The 21,150-nt window shown below is 40.1% G+C and overlaps 1 protein-coding gene across 2 annotated transcripts in view; it reads right to left on the minus strand.

The window, feature by feature from the left end:
- Nucleotides 1-7,097: 7,097 nt before the first annotated feature.
- The window catches only part of LOC118405284, a 62,033-nt gene continuing 47,980 nt past the window's right edge, over nt 7,098-21,150 (minus strand). Inside the window, exons 30-35 of one of the 2 annotated variants that reach the window (XM_035804703.1) lie at nt 19,484-19,723; nt 18,574-18,606; nt 17,405-17,659; nt 16,702-16,734; nt 13,904-14,173; nt 7,098-8,368 (exon numbers count right to left, since the gene is read on the minus strand). In XM_035804703.1, the coding sequence (XP_035660596.1) occupies nt 8,130-8,368; nt 13,904-14,173; nt 16,702-16,734; nt 17,405-17,659; nt 18,574-18,606; nt 19,484-19,723 (1,070 nt within the window). In that variant the 3' untranslated portion in view covers nt 7,098-8,129. The remainder of the gene's footprint in view (nt 8,369-13,903; nt 14,174-16,701; nt 16,735-17,404; nt 17,660-18,573; nt 18,607-19,483; nt 19,724-21,150) is intronic. The other variant, XM_035804704.1, reaches the window with a different exon arrangement.

The following is a 21,150-nucleotide window of genomic DNA, read 5'->3' on the forward strand; positions in this document are numbered from 1 at the left end:
TTGTAAATTTGATCTTGTGTTATTGTCAGAAACAGTGAGACGGCAAGAGCCTCAAGCATGAAGAGATCAGTTCAGATCAGAGATCAGTTGTTGCGGACTTGTCGTAAAATACAGGGATGACAGCCTGACAACGATGGATGATTGTTCTGTTTTATGATGTTATGGTGATTTTGTATGCGATTTTGAGGTGTAATCGATGACCTGGAATGTTATTAGCTTATTGTTGATAAGGTACCCTTAAGTTGCACAGCATAGTCATAGAATGTAGGTCCTAGCACCTTTGTATTTTCCTTATTATACATGATGTTTGTACCTGCAATTAGCCCTCGGGCAAGACTTGCAATAAACATTAATCAAATTGTGCGGACTTGACGCACAACAATGAATGATGTACACAGGTTCCTTCATATGCCGATATGAAGATCAGCACATTAAGGATAAAGAAATGACGCAGAGACAATGATTCCGTACACCAGCTGGGTACGGAAGACGTTTAACGTTATAACGCAGACTGAAGCGATTTCATAACAATGCTACCTTACTTTGTTCTCCATTGTCTCTCCGAAACTTAGAAATCTGTTGTCTTTACATCCTGTCTTACTAGATAACTGTCTGCTCACACAACACAACATTGGTGACTCCATCTCACTGCGCAGTTCACTTACTCAAACGAAAAAGAATACTCAATAAAGATAACAATCATGGCAGAACAGTGTATAATAACAACAATAATAAAAAAAACTAATTACAAATATTCAAAGGTAGTGTCGGGATGCACTGTACAGTTGTGTGTCTCCTTACAAGTGTATGACGGCATCAAATCTTACTACAGCTTTCATAAACAATGATTGTACAACACATTACTTGTATGTGGTTTATTCCATTTGCACATCTAGCCCAGATCGACTTGGACCGTGATCGGCGAAAAATACCTTTCTTGTATGTTCTTTGATGTACATAATTGATTGCATATTCTATTTAGTTACGTATTTGTGTAAGTCAAAAAACATAGACAACACGTGTACAAATTCCCCTTTCCGGCGCTGCTGGCCACAGGACGGCGAATGCTGGAAGTGCAATTTAATCAGACTAGTGTACGTCAGTCCATAACTGCCGTCAGGTTTTCTCTGGTTGTAGCAGCGCAATCGCTTGTCAACACGCAGCTTTGCTCTCGGCCAGGTATTCTTCTTCGGGCGACGCTCTTCCGGTTGTTTTATCGCTCCCCTCGGTACCGATGTTGCAAGGTGCACGAACGTCGATATAACACACAAAAACAAGACGTCACACCTATTTTCGCCAAAAAGATAAAATTTTGGAATTTTTCAAAGTTGGAATTATGACGGTTGTTCACCACGAGCGGCGTGCGGCAAACAGACTTGACTATTCAGTCCATTTATTTAGTACAGATTTTGTTTTTACTTATAAAAACGTGTGAGTTAAGAAAAAACGTGCTAATGTTACTTTTTATTAATTAACCCCTTTTACCAGACGGTTATTATTGAACCTTTTACTGTTAAAAAAATGGGATAACAACCCCGCTTACCCATTTTTTGTTGTTTAACAATAGGTATTTCTGGCAACTCTCTTTAGCATAATAAAGGGATAACATTCCCGCTATCCCATTTTTTTAACAATAGGCATTTCTTTTAGTTTTAAGAAATACCTATTGGAAAAAAATGGGATAGCGGGGGTGTTACCCCTTTATTATGCTAAAGAGGGTTTCACGAAATACCTATTGGAAAAAAATGGGTTAGCGGGGGTGTTATCCCATTTTTTTTTGCCACCGCAAGACCTGCTTGGAGATGAATAAAGACGCAAGTAAAGTTAATAATGGATAATCAAAGATATGTAAGGTTAAAAACATAGTTAGAATAATAAGTTGAATAGATTGAAGGGCTTTGAGTAAGAAAACTCAGTCAAAGGGTTGATAAGGGTTGCTGGTTTTCTCAAGGGTGATTCTTTTGTGCTATCTTACAATTTTGTTGTATTTTCTTGTCTTTCTTCCGTGCACTTAGACCACTGTTTATAAAGTGCACAAAACAAGAGTTGGACTTTATTTTTCTGTTCATTGTTCTTGGATTCTACAACCACCATAATCATGTTGAAGAAGAAAACGCTGCCCTGTATGAGAGGGTGCAGCGGTTAGAGAAAGAAATACAACACCTTCAAGAACACTGCGTTTTCAAGACCACTCGGGATAACGCTGGTTCCCCAAACGGTCCAAGTCACGATGCCACGCAAGACCAAATAAACAAGAGGTACGTAGAACAAATAAGACATCACGAGGTGATAGATAAACACTGCGCTATGTTCTTACATTGAAATTAATATTAATCACATCCAATTTTTCTTTAGGTTTACAAAAATATCCAAATTGCAAACATTGCAAATTGATTGTCACTAACATGAAGAGTGCCAATGTTATGGACATTTGAAATAAATGTTTTCACATATTAATATACATACATGTAAATTTCTTAGTGTATATCTAATGTTATCGATGATTACGTTTTTTTTTTCCTTTTTATACTAAGAATACATCATTGCAATTAATTTCAAGCATATCATGCAGCATAATTAGTATCATTAAACAATCCAAAGTCCTGCTACACAAATATGCGTATGAAATAGTTTTATTTTTTCACTAGTAATTATCTGATATGATTTCCATGCAGCAGGGCTGAACAGTATCCAAATGCCTTGAGATCTGCATGCAGTCGGTTAAAAAGAAATTGTTACCAACGAATTTTTACCAACCAATTGTTACCTGATTAAACCGTTCTTGCTGAATAGGTGTTAACTGCTCTTATAGGGATGTTGGTGGGTCACTGAATTTGCCCTAATAGAGATATAAATTGCTCATAAAAGTCTAAGCATCAGTAGAAGCCGCTTAATTGCACGGCCTATTTGTCAGTGAATTTCGTGCAATTGTCCGGCTGGTGCAATAGTGCGAAATTATCTAGCTGGACCGCAATTATTTGGGATTTGGGGATTCCGTGCAGTTAACAGAAGTGTGCATTAATCCGTTGTGCAATTAACTGGCTTCTACTGTACCATGAATATTCGTATTGTTGTTTATGTGGCCATGAGGAGGGGCAGTAACACCTTTATTGAATAGAAATAATTCTCCCTGTTTGACTACATGCAGATATCGTGGGGAGGACAGTTAGTCACATTTTAGACCTTGGATAGTATCTTTGCCGCCGATAGATCTGCTTGGAGATAAATTTTAATCTAAGCATCATTTTCACCGGAGGTAGACTATTCCTTAAGGAGATTACATTTAGGTTTGTAAGACCTCTTGTTTTGTTTTATAATTAAAATATGACCCTTGATTCAAGAAGGCGTTTAAGATAAGTCTTTAGAATCAATAAACTTCGCGTCATAACTCTGTTACTAATAATACTCTGGTCACAACATTGTCAGTTACAAGGGAAATTTCGGGAAAAGAACTACAAGTTGTTAAATATCTTGGGTGTTTATCATTAAAAAGATGACAGTGTAAGTGTAATTTTTGAAAAAGGTACCAAATCTGAAACTTCACCTCTTACGAGTACTCTTCTTGAAACAGGAGGAGGGAGTGGAAAAGGGGCCATTAAAGAAGACTGCATCTACTGCAGGAGAAACAGTTAGAAAAAAAATAGAATATCATAATAGAACTACTCTATTTGGATACCAAAACAATTCTAGAAATTATATATATTATATAGATTAGTATTGCATTTGATATACAAAAATATATGACACCAGGTAAACATATTCTGTATTATGATAAACGTTGGGCATTATAATAATCTGGAAAAATAAAGAAACTATCTTTTATTTACAGAGGGACAGCTCGCTAAGCAACATGTCGCCGACAAAAAGACTAAAGAATCCAGTAGTCCGGGTGTATATGACCTGTAAACATCTAGTGATAAAACATTGCATGTTAGTCAATACTTGTTAGTGATATTTTAGTTGTTGCATGACGATTGTATAAAGCTAACCATGTTAATCTTAATTCAAGCAACATTTCAGACAAAATGAAGGAACCCGTTGTCCTTGTTGTAATAAGCATAAGATTGTTATCACCAGAATCCACCACAAAATAATAGGCCTCCATTTTCCCTAACCAATTCCTCAGTATAGACCAAAACTCCCAATGTGAAAAGTAAGTGACTATGCTTATTCACAATCGTGCATGGTAGCATAATAGACAAACAATAAATTAAAGACTGAAAAAACACCCATAATGATAAATAAAGACTGATAAGAAGGTAAAAACCGAAGATGATTAAAAGTGTCCCAAGCAGCTGACTTGACAAAGCTGTTCAACTAAATACACAACCTCATGGATGCACACGCTTTAATTGTGCTAAGTAATTGTGGGATCGCGAAATGTGAGATTGCGTGGCGCAATCGGCAGCGCGTTTGGCTAAGACGTCGGCCCTGACTTCGAATTCGGATGCCGCGTCACCTACCTTGTGCCCTTGGGAAAGGTACTTTACACGACTTTCCTCACTTGACTCGGGTGTAAATGAGTAACTAGCTGCGGCAAGTGGCAGTAGCAGGCCATAATGGCATGTTCGGTCATGACGCACCCGCCATACATGAGTCAGGGGTAGGAGGAACCCCTTACATCCTTGGTCGGAAGTCCTCCCAGTAGACGGAAACTCCAAACAACAAACCTTCACCTGCTGGGGTGGTAAGACGTCTTACACGTTGCACGCACGCAGCTCTTGCCCCTGTAGGGCTTAGTGCGCCAGTTGACCATCTAGACGAGAGGGTGGAGAAGGAAGTGCACAGCCCTCATTCACCTAAAAAAAGGCACGTGCGACCCGCCTAACCCACCCTGTCTGCCTACCATCGTCTTCAGAGACAGATTGATGCCACAAAGTACTGGTGGGCATTTCCTTTTGACCTCCCCGATTTGTCTCGGAAAGTATAAGACCCTTTAAGAACATTTCAATGCATGTTGATCCTAGTTCCAATAATTAATCGTGATTTCTAAACCACGCAGCAACGTCCTCTAGCGATTCGTATGCAAAGTACATGCAAAACCTTCTATTGTTGCTCTTTTCCGACATATCGCTGGAGGGCGCAACTAAGTGGTCTTCGTTGTGTTACACATCCTCTTGGCTTGACTTCGCACTGAAACACAAACAAATATACATTTATTGACCCAGCAACTACAATACACATTGGAAATAATTCAAGTCCACCATCATTTGAAATAATATAAAAATTATTTCCATCAGTTGACAACATATAGTTTAATCTACCTGCATATCCTGCATATCAATGCCAGCAGTTAAGGCAGTTCAATGTGTCGAAATTTAACATATTCCCTGAAAGACAAGATGCTTAGAAATAAAGGGAAAAAGGAGAAATTAATTAATGTTAACACTAACGTCGTGAAACAAAGGTTTAATGGTGAAGGGTCGATCTATATAAATATTACTAGCCTATCGTTCTCAATTAAGCAGTTACTACATCACGTTATATTATTTTGTTTGCTTCTCCGATATCTATGTCAGTGTGAGCGCCAATCCCACACGAACAGGCGGTCACGTGGTCTTTCAGAACTGACAGGAGAACGGCCTGTTAAACAAAAACATTTCAAAAAGAGTTACAGCTATTGTAACATTTCCTATTTTCAAATATCCAGAAAACATAATTGTGTACAGACCATTCTGTGACACCTGTCTATATTTCGGCATTTCAAAAAAAATGGTTGTTCATTTGTCTTACCAATCGTTATCCAAAGATGAAAAAAATTACAATCCTCCCAGGGGCTGTAAAAGTATGAAGACAACAAATATATTGAAACACAGACAGATGCACGCACACGCACATCCAGTCACACCAAAACAATGACTCAATTTTTGATGGAACTACTAGTCCCAAACTACTAAGTAGAATGATCCAAACAATCATGACAATTATAGAATTGGATATGATTCAAATTTCACCCCAAAGAGTGGCTTTTCGACCTTATTTTATACAGTTGATGAATCCTACCCTTTGGCAGTACTTTAAGGCACTGATAAAGGCACGAAAAGATAAAGTTCTCTCGTAGATGAGAAAGTCAAACAAGGTCAGAAATGTGATTATTTGCTCATCTAGGAAATCTTACTGCTAAGCAAGTAGCATTACAAGTTGATGAATTGAATGATCACAAGCATTGGTTGGAGGGCTGAATCCTGACAGACCTAAATGAGAAAGCTGAGAGACACTGGCATTTTCGAGCCGAGAGGACGGAGATGTCTTAACTGTCCTTTGTATGTGTGTTGAAAATTTATTTTGTTTCAAAAGAAAGGCGTTGTTGATTCGGTACTTGTAGGTTGCAGGCGGCAAAATGCAAAAAAAAATAAGAGTGGGCTGTTTTTCAGCAAAATCGAGCATTCTAGATGGGCACATTTTGGAGCGATTTTTAGACTTTCACTCAAAATACAGAAGGAAAAGACTTGTCGGCGAGGACGCTGTTAACGTTGTTAACCAGCGGGAAGAGTAGGGAGGAGCAGCCGGAGGAAAAAAGATGGCGTAAACAGCAGAGGCCCGCACCAGCCACCACACAGCCAGGCACGGGTTACACCAGGGCCAACTGAAACAGAGTCTGCCACTCGAGGATTGGCCTCTACAGTCACACCAGGCGCTGTAACCTGAAAACAACACCGCACGAATTTCATTGTCTCACGAGACAGAAGGATGCCAACAACAATCCATCAACAGAAACCCAACTACAGCAGTTCGGGGTAGAGCAGTTCGGGGTAGAAAATATGCTTTGTACATAAATCACACGAGGACATTGACCGACCATGCAGCAGATGCAAAGCGCGTGGATGTTTCTCTGCTCTGAATTCATTATAGGCACAAATTCGCAAAAATGTTGCATTTAAAATAAATCGCAAACAGGTGGCCTGCAGGGATAAAACAGATATAAAGTGGACCGAATAAAGACCTGTTTTCAGATTTGGAAAGGCTAAAATAAAGAATGATTTCTGTGTAGGCCATTTTTCTTTGCTATGACATGTCTTTTTCCCATGAGCAAGTGTTAGTTAATAAGTCATCATCATACCTTTACACATGAAAAAAGCATGAAATCATACAGTAAATGATGGACCAACAACCATAAATTTATTCTGTTAAATGACATCGTGACAGAAAACAGACCAGCATTCTAACGTTACTGTCCCACCGTAAACTGAACACCAAATAAAGCAGGCATATCTTTAACGTATCAAATAGCAAGCTATCGTTAAGTTTTAAAATGATTTCCAATGATAAAAATCACAATAAAATCAATAAAAATTCTACACAGCAGTATTGCTACTTTAATGACAAATGAAGTAATTTTTAATATGTAAAGTTAGATGTAGTAGACATACTTTTTGTTCTCTTAAATACTGTTGTTTCATAGTTTTAAAGTAGTTTGACAATCTATTTCCTACACCATACTTAGCATAGTACAAAAAGAATCTTATACAAAAACATCAACACTGAATTTTCAATAACCATACAACAGTGTTCCTCAACTAAACCAAATTATATAAATGAACGTAAGAAAAGTAAACAAAAATGTCACTTATAAAACAACAGTTAACTTACATGTGTAATAATGCTACACTTGTGGCATTATGCACTAAACAATATTAGCAACAGTGCTTGATAAAACCGTTCACTTATTAAACGGCATAACATACGTAAATACACCAACATTGCACCGTAGCATGATAGCATCGTAAATAATCTAGTTCAGTACACCAGCAATTTATTATTTCGCTTATTACGAAGTACTTAATATCGTACTTATGGTAAATATAATTGACAGCGCTAGCAAATTATCGTTGTAAAAACTTTTAGCTAAAAAAATGATGTCGGAGGCTATGGCTTTTTCAAGGTTGTCTGGTTTCCTTCAGCACTTCTGCTCAAGTTTGCATGGCAGAACTCTTCCAGCAGTTTAAAATTGTTATCACCTTAAAGTTAGACTTTCTTAAGTGTGCTGATTGAGATGGGGTGTATTCTCTTGTACCGGGGGCATATCCCGGTAACTACTGGGAGTTTCGTGTGGATGTCGTCCAAAGATTTCTCTTTTCATAAAATATAAAATCGCAATGTTTCGTTAACGTTAATACGATAATTATGGCTCAACAATCTGGAATGTCGCATAATTCCCACCGTTCTTTGGGGTCAGTGGTGTAGCACCAAGGACCACTACTGGAGGATGGATTCCGGCAAAAGTTTTCCTCCAGTCCAGAACTCGGATATTTGGCAGTCGTTTTAGTGTGTTTGTGCGGAGTCTGACTGTCCCAGCGTTGGCACGTCTTGCCTGACTTGGTCACAGCCTTGTGTCCTCGGTACGATGCTCCGTTTCCCTCCTTGCAATCTTTGGTTGAAACAAAGATGCCAATTAATAGGGTATAGATAGTGAAATATTTGGAAGACAATAACCGTGTAAATCTAAACGAATCTGTTGAATAATGCTGTATGCTTAATTCTATTTGGATATTAGATCCTATATAGTAAGCAACTAGTAATTTTTGCTGTCATTTATATGGCCATAATTTCAGTTAAACTAAGGTGGCAAAAACATCCAGTTTTGTAGTCGACGTCGTGTATTGATCATGCTTTGTATTGCCTCATGTGGCGTCAAAGTCACAACTGGCCATTAAGCAGTGTTTTGACATTTTAGCTTAAAAAGTCAAAACATCCAATGTTTCGGCTTCTGGGGGCCTTTGCGTAAGTTTTTTTTTTCTTGGGGGGTGGCTGGATTCGAGATTTCAACCGGGAAACTATGCACAGTGAAAAAGAGTATATTCCGGGAAGCTTGTACAGGCTCTTAGCATGGTAGAAGCTTCCCGGAGGCTAAGGGATATACCAGCAACTAATAGGAGTCTACTAGGATGCCACTTTTGAACCTTACTATATGAATAATTGCCAACCTGATGACGTTATTCGCGGATATGGAATTGCAATGTTTCATTTAAATGTTCAGTATTGAAATAGCTTGCTGCAGGGTGGTATGCTGCAATGGTCCCACTGCTTGTTGGGGTCAGTTGTGAAACAAAAAGGACCGGTTATGTCACTATGATCAATTGGTTCGAAGACTGCAACGGAGGCTAAATTCCTCTGTCGTCTTATTACAACTAAATGGCCTTAAATGCGCTAAGGGGTTGCATTGGGCATATGCCCATAGGATTGATTTCAATAACAGTTTTGGTACATGTTACTTCAAAATAAAACCAGATATGGAAAACCGGAAACTGGCCAATACCCTGGATACAGTCACTTATTCTAACATTACCAGAGAAGGGGAACATTCCTACCACTCTGTGAAAACCACAGAACAATCAGCCTTACAATTAGACATGCTAGTAAGGTACTGTAAATGCATTTAAGTTCGCGGGGATTTAATTTCGCGTTAGCGGGATAAAGGACTTTTCGCGTTGGTTTTAAGTTCGCGGTGGCCGGTAGTCTCTTAATGTCATGGAAAAATGTTCACGGTGGTTTTAAGTTCGCGATGGAGTCGTCACCGCGTCATCGTCATTAATCCACCGCGAACATTTCTGCATTTACAGTACATTCTCCTCCGCAGGGACATCCAACAGCCAAACTGCCCGTCTGGATGTACCCTGCTCTTTCAACCGTCACCCTTAGTTCCTGACCGACCTGCTTATAAATATTAATGAGGTTACCCTTATACATGCGAGACAGCTTTTGAAAACGGAAAGCCTATTCTCTGATTGGCTGACAGCTGGTTTGGGGGGGACGTCCACAGGAACAAAGAGTGACGGTTAAAAGAGCAGGGTTCATCCAGACAGGCGGTTTGGCTGTTGGATGTCCCTGCGTAGGAGGATGGTAAGGTAATGCTGATGGTTATCTTAAACAGACTGAAACCTCAGGCCAAGGCCCCCATAGTGGACGGAGCACCGAAGATCAGATTTCAACTCAAGAGTCCTCGATGAGAAGTAACCCCAGCACCAACAAAGTCTGTACCATGTATTTGTTGACTATGAAAAGGGCCGCGTTCGGCCGGGTTTGGCATGGAGTTTTGTGGGCAGCTATGAAGAGGTACAACATTGTACCAAAGCTGACTAACTGCATCCAATAGTTGCACGAAAAGTCCAGTAGTGCAGTACGTTTTGGTTAGGGCGCAGTAGGAGGACGATATAGATTGGCTGGCAGGAGGGGACGCAGAACTGGCCTAGTGGAACCATCAGACACTACCTCTAGGAAGCGTCGATGAAGGTTAGACATCCAGGTGATAAGATATGCCAAACAGTAGGAAACATGGCATGTAGGTCAGTGCTGAAAAAGCCAGTTTAGGCCATACCATCTTAATTCATTGGTTCACTGATTCGCTCGCTCCTATTTTTTGGAAAATAAAATAAAAATAAAAATTACCACTTAGCACATTTTTATCATTAATGAAACCATTCACCAACTTTCTGGTGTAGCAAATTGGCCTTTATATCACAAGCTCCTTAAAATGTGGGTATTATTATTGCAGTTATATTTTTCATTCATGACGAATTGGACAAACATAAAAACTGACACTACTTTTGTAATTTTCAACAAACAGGTGCTGTTACTGTACAGTAATAGTGTTTTTGTACTTTTTTCAAGCTGAAAACGTTTTGTTCTTTATGTTTTGGATTAGCCATTATCTTTACCCGAACCATTGTACAATTTTCATTTTTTTTTCGCCCTGTCACTCCATAATTTTTATGAAAAAATCCGTGAACCAAGAAATTAAATTGTTGCGGCCTTAATGACAAACAACGAGAAGTAAATGACAGGAAAGATACTGAAGTAAACCAGAAACAGCTTCAGACAGTGGATCCATTCAAGTACATTGGCTCTATTATTAGAAGGACGTCTCTAAGACAGAAATTCTATCCCCAGCAGCACAGAATTCAGCAGCCATGGCAAGGCTGAGACACATCCGGAGGGACAGGGACATTAGTATGAAATGTAAGGTACGACTGTTGCAGGCGCTAGTTGTCTCCATTTTTCTGTATGCATGTGAAACCTGGACGTTGACAGCCTGACTACGACGGAAAATCCTAGCAGTAGAGATGGGATGTTACCGAATACTACTAAATCTATCTTACCGTGTTCACATCACCGACACAGAAGTTAGAAACATTATCAAGGAAGCAACTCGAAGACCTTCTTTACCGTCAAGAGAAAGAGAGCGAAAAAGGTACGGCCACGTGACCAGAGGTAAAAACTTCTCCAGAGTGATCCTATAAGGAACAGTGACAAAGAACAGAAAAAAAGGCAGACAGAAAAAGAAATGGGACGACAAGATTAAAGAGTGGACTGGCCTGTTTCTTTTGTTTTTTGCCAGCACCCAAGCACGCTCACGATAGGGAGAAATGGAGGGAGGCAGTGCGCTCAGCAAAGCGCCCTCACGACCATCCACCGGGTGAAGCGGCATGTGGTACTTCAAATGCTAAATTTAGTGACTCTTAGCTAGTTTCTCCCCGAAATGTACATTTGTTTGACTCCTTTGCCCTGATAGAGTACATTCCAAGACACCGTGCGGATATTTGTTGCCATTATTACCCCCATGAAAAAATGGAGGTATAGTTTTGAGTGTGTCTGTGTGTGTGTTTGTGTGTCTGTGTGTCCGCATATTTGTGGTCATCATAACTTGATAACCTCTTGATGGACTACGATGATATTTGGTATGTAGGTAGGGGTTGGAAAAACGAAGGTCAAGGTAAATTTTGGGCCCCCTGTTGTGTGGCCTTGGTACTGCAGCGCAACTTCCGGTTTTGCCATCTCGGTGTTCTGAACATGCTATGGTCAAGATTTTTAAGTATTAGATAGCTCTTGTGCTCAGGAAAAAATTACGTACGTTTGGGCCCCCTAGCGTCTAGTTTGGGGATAGCAGGGGCATTTTTGTCAAAAACTTCTGACGAGGATAACTCAAGAAGGGAACAACGGATTTTCATGATTTTTGGTATGTGGGTACCTTAGACAATGTTGTACCAATCATGCAAAATAGGAGTACATTTGCATAATTAATGAGGATATTATATCATGGCAGTTTTTTTCAATGTATCTCTTGTCCTGGATGTAATATGGTCTTGGCATTTGGCTGGTAGATAGCTTGCAGTGTCATGACAAAGTGGGGCAGGTTTCAGCCCCCTAACATTTTATTTCGGAACTGCAGGGGCATTTTTGTCAGGACATTCTAAAGAGGATAACTGCAGAAAGGATTGATGGATTGGCATCATATTAGGCATGCGGGTACCTTAGGCAAAGATGTTCATAATGATATACATTTTATGCAAATGAGGACTTAATTTGCATAATTAATGAGGAAATTGTATAATTCCATTGTTTTCAATAACTGGACTTCAATAAATGTAATACATGTTAACTATGATAGGTGGAATATAAGCAGATACCAAATATGGTAATGAGGAACTTATTTGCATAATTTCTGTAAAAATTGCAAAAACGCTTTATGATTAGTAATGGGAATTTTATAATTGTGACATGTGTACGATAGGTGGAATATAAGCAGATACCAAATATGGTAATGAGGAACTTATTTGCATAATTTATGTAAAAATTGCAAAAACGCTTTATGATTAGTAATGGGAATTTTATAATTGTGACATGTGTACGTTAGTCAATGATGAAAAATACCATGCATAAATTATGTTAATGTGTTAGACAATTGCATGAAATATACGAAAGCTCTAAATTTTCATGGAGGTATGAGGTCGCCGAACTCTAGTTTGACATTGATTTTAAAGTTTTGTAATTACATTGTAAGGACCACCTGACCAATGTGAACACTTTTTTCGTGGTCCCCTACATAATTTTTCCCATTGACACCTTCAGCACAAAGGATCCTGTCTATATTGCCCACCTGTCCACATAGACCAGACTTTGACGGCCCCTAAGACTAAGAGGTCACCTTGTGCAGTTTGGGCTGTAGTCTATTGTACTCTTGGATAGAACAGATGTGAGCTGCCGGTACCATGGTAGGACATTTGTTACTTCAGAAATATTTTTAACACTGTTTCAACTTTATAAATATTTCCCTGGTTCTGAAAAAAATTGGAAATATTCATGGTGTGGAATTGGATACTTCTAATGGTTTCTAAATAATGATAACAGCATTCTACCATTATTTACCATTTTCTACCATTTTTTGTAAATGGTTCAGTGGGCTGGGAAGATAGCAATTCACAAATCCTTGCAAAGTGTGGTTGGGTGCCATGCAACAATGGCCCACCACAAAGGATCCACCAGTGCCCAGCAGGGAAATCTAAAATTTACAGAATGATGCAACAATAAGGCATACCTTTATGGGGGCAATAAACTAAATTTACCATTTGGCAAAGTTTACAAATATTTGTAAATATTTGTAAATGTGAAATAATCCCACAGAGGTTTCACAATTATTGTAAATAAAGACATTTTTGTACAGTTACTTTCAAAATATTTCTAAAATATTCGAAGGAATTCAAATAGATGAGTATTTTCTTAGTCAATGTTTTGAAAAGAATTTGATTATTGTGGCTTAGATATTCTTTTAATCAAAATGATTCAGACTAATTACAAATACCACCTAAAAATCCTCAAGGTGACTTGGAATGGACTCAATGTCAACCGAATGACATGAAATTCGACTTGATGGGTGCTTTGGATATATGGCCCTGGGACTTGTCACAATGACATCCTCAAAACATACGTAAGAGTTGGAATAAACGGTGATATCCAAGACGGTACAGGTTCGAAATACATATCACGTCTGATCAATACAGGAAACAGGTTTGGGACTGAAAGGCCCAAACCTGCTCTATATTAGGAGTTTAAACGCCAAGATAGGAATTCTGTGTGATGCCTATTACTCAGTTATGTTCCGTTCAAGATTGGAAAAAGATGTCAGTACCTCTTCTGTGGTAGTAGTCATATCGCTCCGGTGGGTTGCTATCAGCCAATTTTGCTCCAGGTGTGTCCTTACTGGCCTTACTCAGCATACAGGCACTGTACTTGGTGTCATAATCAAACGACAGACAGGATCCAGCAGGAACAAGAGATGTTCCAGCTAAACACCGTTTGGCGCACTCTTCCACGCTTATGCCTGCTATCTCTTCATCGTTGTGGCCTGGTAGCCCTTTTTTGTCGTAATGGTCAAACGAGGACAGCGACGTCTTTGCTTCTGAAACAACATGGTTGGTCTGTCAAGCAAACGTATGATAAGAAGGTAAATATTCATCATAACGTTATTGCGCAACAATTGTACAAGGTACAAAGCGTGGCATCTACTGATACATAACTACAGTTCTATAAGGTTAATCTACTTAATACTAAGGGTGCATGGTATGGGATGACGTATTGCGTATAACAGAATGTTTTGGGCATACAATCCTAAAGTGATATTCATCTTCAATTTGCTCTGGACAGAATGAAAAAACCCTCTGGTCGATAGGATATTCTTGGAATCTGCCAATTTCTATGCTTCATTTGTGAGTCAAATATGTCACCACCACGCAAATCTTCAACTGGACAGGATAACAGGGCAACTTTGTCACAAATGATATGTACTTTACGTTTATGGTGGAGCTACGTTGTATTTCACGTTTACTGCATTGCCAATGGGAACATATACTTCTAGTAAGTGTTTTACGTGAAATGTCGTCGCTGAATGGCGCGTGTTTATATTTGACGAAAGTTCGTCTGAAATTGCGACAGAGTTCGTCCTCTTGTTACCAGAGTTCAAGACCTCCAAAATGGTAGAAAAGAGAATATTAGGCGATGGTGTATGATCTAAGAACCCTGGTAGTGCTGCAGCCAACATATGTCGGGAAGCATATGTTTAAATACTGTTTAACTATGCTACTTATCTTTCAGCCATACCATAGGTATTTCAGCCATAACTCCGTCGTTCCTGGACCGAATTACTTGGCACAAGGGTAGAGAGGGTCAATACCCAGGTGCTTTTTCTCATTATTTTCATATCTTCCTTTAAAATGATTTTATTCATTTTTTTGAAATTTTTATGTACATTTTGCCCCCCTGTACCCTGTTATTACAGCCGAATGACCTGAAATTTGGTACAGAGGTGCCTTGATCATATGCCACAAAAATCCAAAAACAATTTTGGCATACGGTACAGCAAAATGCTTAATTTTGGCATTTTTTGCCCCAAAAATGACATTTTTGGCTCCTATACCCCCATTTTACAACCAAATGACCTGAAATTTGGTATAGGAGTGCCGTCTACATATGCGCACATGAATTCATTAACAGTTTTGGCATATGGTACAACAAAATGCTTAATTTTGGAATTTTTGAGCCATTGTTTGACCAAAAACGTATGCTTTTGGCTCCTGTTCCCTGGTCTTGTAACCAAATGACCTACATTTTGGTAAATAGGTGCACTAGATATTCATTCAAATGACCCGTGTATAATTTCTGGCATAAATCACTTCAAAATGATATATTTGGGGACTTTTTTGGTAATTCTCCACTGGCCAGAAGGTCGTTGACCTCTCCCACCTAAAGACAGCATGTGCACATGTCTGTATATGCTAGTAACTTAATTAAAGAGGGAACCAATCACGTAGCCTGAGTCAACATCCCGAAGGGGATTGGCAGCCAATCAGTGAGCCCGTTGTTTAATAATCTGGATGAGTCCATTCTGGCACGGAGGAGGTACATATCTTTTTAAATTCATCTTTGGACTGTTGATTATATAATGTCTCTAATTTTTGAACTGGACTATTTTGCAATTTAAAATGGGGTGTACTGAAAGAGTCTATTCTTGCATAGAGGGGGGCATTTTTTTAAAATTTGTTTATGGACTTTGGTGATTTGATATGTCAAAGTGTTTCAGTGTGGTTATTTTTTGACTGGTCAACTTTGCAATGTTACATAGGTTGTGCTGGAAGAGTCCATCCTTACATGGGGGGATTTTTAAACTCCATTTTTGGGACTTTGGTGATTACGTCCAAGTCCAATTTTAGCGCATGTATTTTTGGACTGCACCACATGACATAGGGGCATCGCAAGAAGAGTCCATTCTTTCATGGGGATGCTTTCAAATTTAGTTTTAGAAAGGTGATGATTCAATATTCTATTTTTAGTGGAAGTGTTTTTGGACTGGTCTATTTTACCTTTTCATGCCTTTTTTGCTTAGTTCAACCTTGGCCATGTTTTCAGTGGGACTATTTCTGGACTGGTCTATTGTGCAAATTCACATGGGGTGCACTGGAAGAGTCCATTCTTGCACAAGGAATTTTGTAAGATTCATTTTTGGGTGTCATTAAGTGTCATTAGTGGAAGTGACTTTTAAACAAAAGTGTTCGATTTTTGCACATGGGTGATTTTGGAATAGTCTATTGTTGCATGGGGAGGGAGATGGCTGAAATATGCTGCATGTGCTCTCAAGCAAATGTCAACCTTTCTAGTTTACTTTTGCTATTGAAGAAAGTTATTCAAGTTCTCAAAAAAGGTGTCGGGATCTTTAGCGTTGCACCAGTTCCATCTCGGGCTGTCTGTATCAGCCCGAGATGGAATTTAAATTTGTCACAAACATATTGGGATAAGCCTTTCGTACATGCAATGGAGCCCTTAAATAGCAAATCTGTTAGTCAACACAAATCATGAATCAACAAACAAAAAATCCAGATGTCCACATGAGCTACAAACCGTTTTAAAAGGTCATTCATCCCCTGAGCTACTTACCATTTGAAGAACCTGATCCTGGTGAGCCTTCCTCTGTTAAAGAAATATACACTATTAACTGACAAATAAAAATTTGCTGTCCAATTTGAGTAGTTCCTTACTCGAGTGAAAGGATACTCTTAAGCTGAAAAGAAAGGAGGTACATGGATAGAATATCATTGCATTGCCTTAATTACGTTTTCAAGGGGTTTGTCCGTTAACAGGCTCATCTAAGTACGATTTCTTAAAAAACCGAAGGAAAGACTAAACGGTTATTCTGAAAATCTTAACCTCCCCCCCCCATAAAAAGCTGCTTTCTATGACAGAATATGAAATTACAATATCGTTAGGTTCTTTACGCACAACAAGGTACTTACGTTTCGATGTCTATCAGACACCATCATCAGGGTAGAATGACTGGATCAGAAAATCAGCTCCAGTCATGAACACACACGAGAGGGGGGGGTTACAAGTTGAGCACATTTGGGACGGCATTCTTGCTGCTGCAGCGCCACCTACATCGGCTACAAGTAGCAGCAAGAAGTGGTTTCCAGTCATTTTACCCCGATGATGGTGTCTGATACACCATATGGCCTTGGAAGTAAGTACCCTCTGGTTGTGCCTAAAGAACCTTACTATATGAGTAATTGCCAACCTGAGGACGCTATTTGCGGATATGGAATTGCAATGTTTCATTTAGATGTTCAGTATTAAAAAAGCTTACTGCAGGGTGGTATGCTGCAATGGTCCACCGGCCGGTTGGGGTCAGTTGTGATACAAAAAGGACCGCGTATGAAATCAAGATCCACTGGCTTCCGGCAGTAGTTTTCCTCCAGTCCGGCATCAGGAAAGTTTTCGGGCGTCAACTCATGTCGATGTGGTATCTGACTATCCCAGCGTTGACACGCCCAGCCTTCTTTGGTCACAGCAACATATCCTCGATAAGATTCTCCTTTTCCTTCCAGGCAAGTTTTTCGATCTTAAAATAAAAGTAAAAAAAATCAATGTGCAGTTAACTGTATATTATAAACTATGTTGTATTAAAAAAAAAACGTGATGACACGCTCAAATAACACACCTATTTTCGTTCCGCTAAAACCACAGAACATTAGATACATAAAATACAAGAAAACAAAGTAAAATAACAAGCCAAATTCATAACAATTAATTTAAGATGCGCAATAAGGTATCAAGACCCTAAGATTTATTAGATATGTAAAGATATGAAGATCAAGGATTTTGGCATTTATGGTCAAAGACAGAAGAAAAGATCATTTTAGAACCGTATGTACCCACGTGTAGTATGACAAAATACATAATTTGTTCCAATTGAAAAGATGGAAGCAGGAAGTTTAGTTTATTTAGGGCAATGAAACAAAAATACACAATGCTTTCACAAGGATTTCCACAAAGATGTACTTACAACGAGATTAAAATTCTGATTTACCTAGAAATACCACAGTTTTTGCGAATAAAATGTCTTGGACCACATCATGTTTTGTTCAATAAAATCTCCCTTCCGATCTTTCTCGGTGATTACCATATAGCCCGGCCCCGCGGACCAATCAGAAGGCGCCGTTCTACGTTGGCTATGACGCCGTAACACACTTGATATTGTGAAATCAACTGTCATTTTCAAATTTCCATAATTCTGATCTTTCTAAGATATCTGATAGGCCACTGTTTGGCTGAAAGAAAAAAGGTGGATTTGGAAAATATCAAAATGATGGAATGTCACAAACATATTGGGATAAACCTTTCGTACATGCAATGGAGCCCTTAAATAGCAAATCTGTTAGTCAACACAAATCATGAATCAACAAACAAAAAATCCAGATGTCCACATGAGCTACAAACCGTTTTAAAAGGTCATTCATCCCCTGAGCTACTTACCATTTGAAGAACCTGATCCTGGTGGGCCTTCCTCTGTTAAAAAATATACACTATTAACTGACAAATAAAAGTTTGCTGTCCAATTAAATCAGGATAGAAATACAAGCTTCCATGTTAGGAATCCTATAAGCTTTGATAAAGACTATGTTGCTATCATCCTCCTACGCAGGGACATCCAACGGTAAACCAGCCTGTCTGGATGTACCCTGCTTTCTCAACCGTCACTCGTAGTTCCTGTGGGCGTCGTCACAAACCAGCCGTCAGCCAATCAAAGACTAGGCCTTTCAGTTTTCAGAAGGGTGCTCGCATATATAATGGTAATTATCATTAATACTTATAAGAAGGGCGGTCAAGAACTAATGGTGACGGTTCAGAAAACAGGGTACATCCAGACAGGTTGGGTGTCCCTGCGTAGGAAGGTATAATGCTATAGGATCATTTCCTTTTGAGATCTAAGATCATAACGAGTTACTGATATTTGCCGCTATTCAATTGATCTCGCTTATTCCTTGGATTCATTCGGTGTTTATTTTACAGGAACAGGTATCCTGACACCACATATACATCGGGGTTGGCCATTAACCCTAAATTTCAGTTAAATTTCCTAATTGGTTTGCTACCTTTGTGCCTGATAGCAAACATGGCAGCGGGTTGTCCCAATAGTTTATAATTAAAATTCTATGCACATATTTTCACATCTAACCAACTTAAAAAAAGGCCGGTCCTTCAAACGTACCCCAAATACGAATTCCCTAGGGAATGCATGCGTGGAATTTTTAGAATCCTGGCAACTCAATCACAGTACTATACCAACGGCTCCAACCCTGAGGCGCCGCCAAAAACATATGATTTAATTTACCAGAGGTAAGATACACAGGATCTCATATAATGTTATGGAAGTATAGCTCACCACATTCTGGTACGGCGCAATGTTCCCATTCCTTATTGGGATCAGTGGTGTAACACCAAACTTTCTTCTTGTCCCCGTTTGGATTCCGACAGTAGTTATTGTCCAGTCCAAACAACCGTTGATCATCTTGGGTCAAGCTGTGTTTATGCGGTGTCTGGCTGTCCCAGCGTTGACATGTCTTCCCTGTTTCGGTTTCAGCGACTTTTCCTCGGTATAAAAACCCATTCTCAGTCTGACATTCTACAAGTAGAGCAAAGGAGAAAATATTTGTTATCCAAACATGTAACTATGTAGTATAGCAGCACGAGCAACATCGTTTGACTGATCTGTGTTGAAATGAACCTATAGTATGTTTCTTCTTCATTTGTTGAAATAGTTTGGCTGTTTCAATGCGCACTGTATGGTTAGCAACGCCTGAAACTCTAACCATAGGATGATATATAATGGTTTATTTATTCATTAACCCTCATCCGTAAATGGCTGTGTGATGCGTCTAGTGTGTAGGCGTAGCGGTAGTGTGCTTGCCACTTCTCGCTTTCAGCCCTCACCGCTGGCTAGCGGAGCTGCATGCAGCACTGCGAAAAGAGAGCCGAGTGCGTAAGTCTCTCCTGCCAGTACATAGCCTCTCCACAGCAAGTCCCCATTGCAGTGCCTCCTCGTGGCTACAGACGGAAACTGGGCACCGTAAGGCCCCAGGCTAAACTGCAGGGAGCTCGGAGGAGGTCTGGCCCCCAGACGCACGGCATGCATGGCCCACCGGCGTGTGGACACGCCCTGATGCCTGCGAACCAGACCCCCAGCTATGGGCAAATAGCACGGGTAGACGGAGCTCGTCAGCCTTGGATGGCAGTTCGTCTAGGGGAAGGAAAACCCTGATTCAAAAACCTCCGCTGCCTTGCGGCTATACCCAGTCCTGGGAAAGGCTACGGGAGTTAACCCAGAGAGAAAATCCGGAGTGGAGTACGTGAGGCGGTTGGCTGTCAAACTCTGTCATCCTTCCGGCAACTCCTGCAGCCAAACCAACGCCAAGTGTCACGCCTCGCGTTCCCTTGGACCACGTCGGTGAGGTCGAGAGGGGGGTCCTGTTGTGTTTTTTGGGCAGCGCAGGTCCTCCATAAACCTGCCCAGGCTAGCGCTCTGGAGAGGCCACTCCAGTCGCCCCCATCACTGGGGGTGAGAAACAAACCGGGAGACAGCAGTTTACGGGTTATAAGTCCTTGCTAAATTGACGTAAAGCGGGACGCCACGGGTTGCCTTCGACAGTGGGAAGGATCTTCGTAATCCTATTGGTCAGTCACCGCCCGCTTTAAGCCGGGCAGCCCCCGGCCAGTTGGGTACTGACCCGTCACGATCTGCCTGCTTCATCGGGTGCTTGGAGCTTAGAGTCTTACTCGACAAGTGGATCGTATGTCGCGCACCAGACAAACAAGAAAGTAAGGAAAAGAGAAGACAAAAGACCCAACCCATTCGCATCGGTAGTTGGAATGTTCGTACCATGCGTACCGGCCTGTCAGATGACTTAACGGTCATAGAGGATATCCGTAAGACTGCAGCGATTGATCGCGAGCTCTACAGACTGAACATAGATATAGTTGCCTTGCAAGAAACACGTCTCCCTGACAGTGGATCCCTTAAGGAGGACTCCTACACCTTCTTCTGGCAAGGGA

This window comes from Branchiostoma floridae, chromosome 18 (assembly GCF_000003815.2).
Source record: "Branchiostoma floridae strain S238N-H82 chromosome 18, Bfl_VNyyK, whole genome shotgun sequence".
NCBI classification, from domain to species: Eukaryota; Metazoa; Chordata; class Leptocardii; order Amphioxiformes; family Branchiostomatidae; genus Branchiostoma; species Branchiostoma floridae.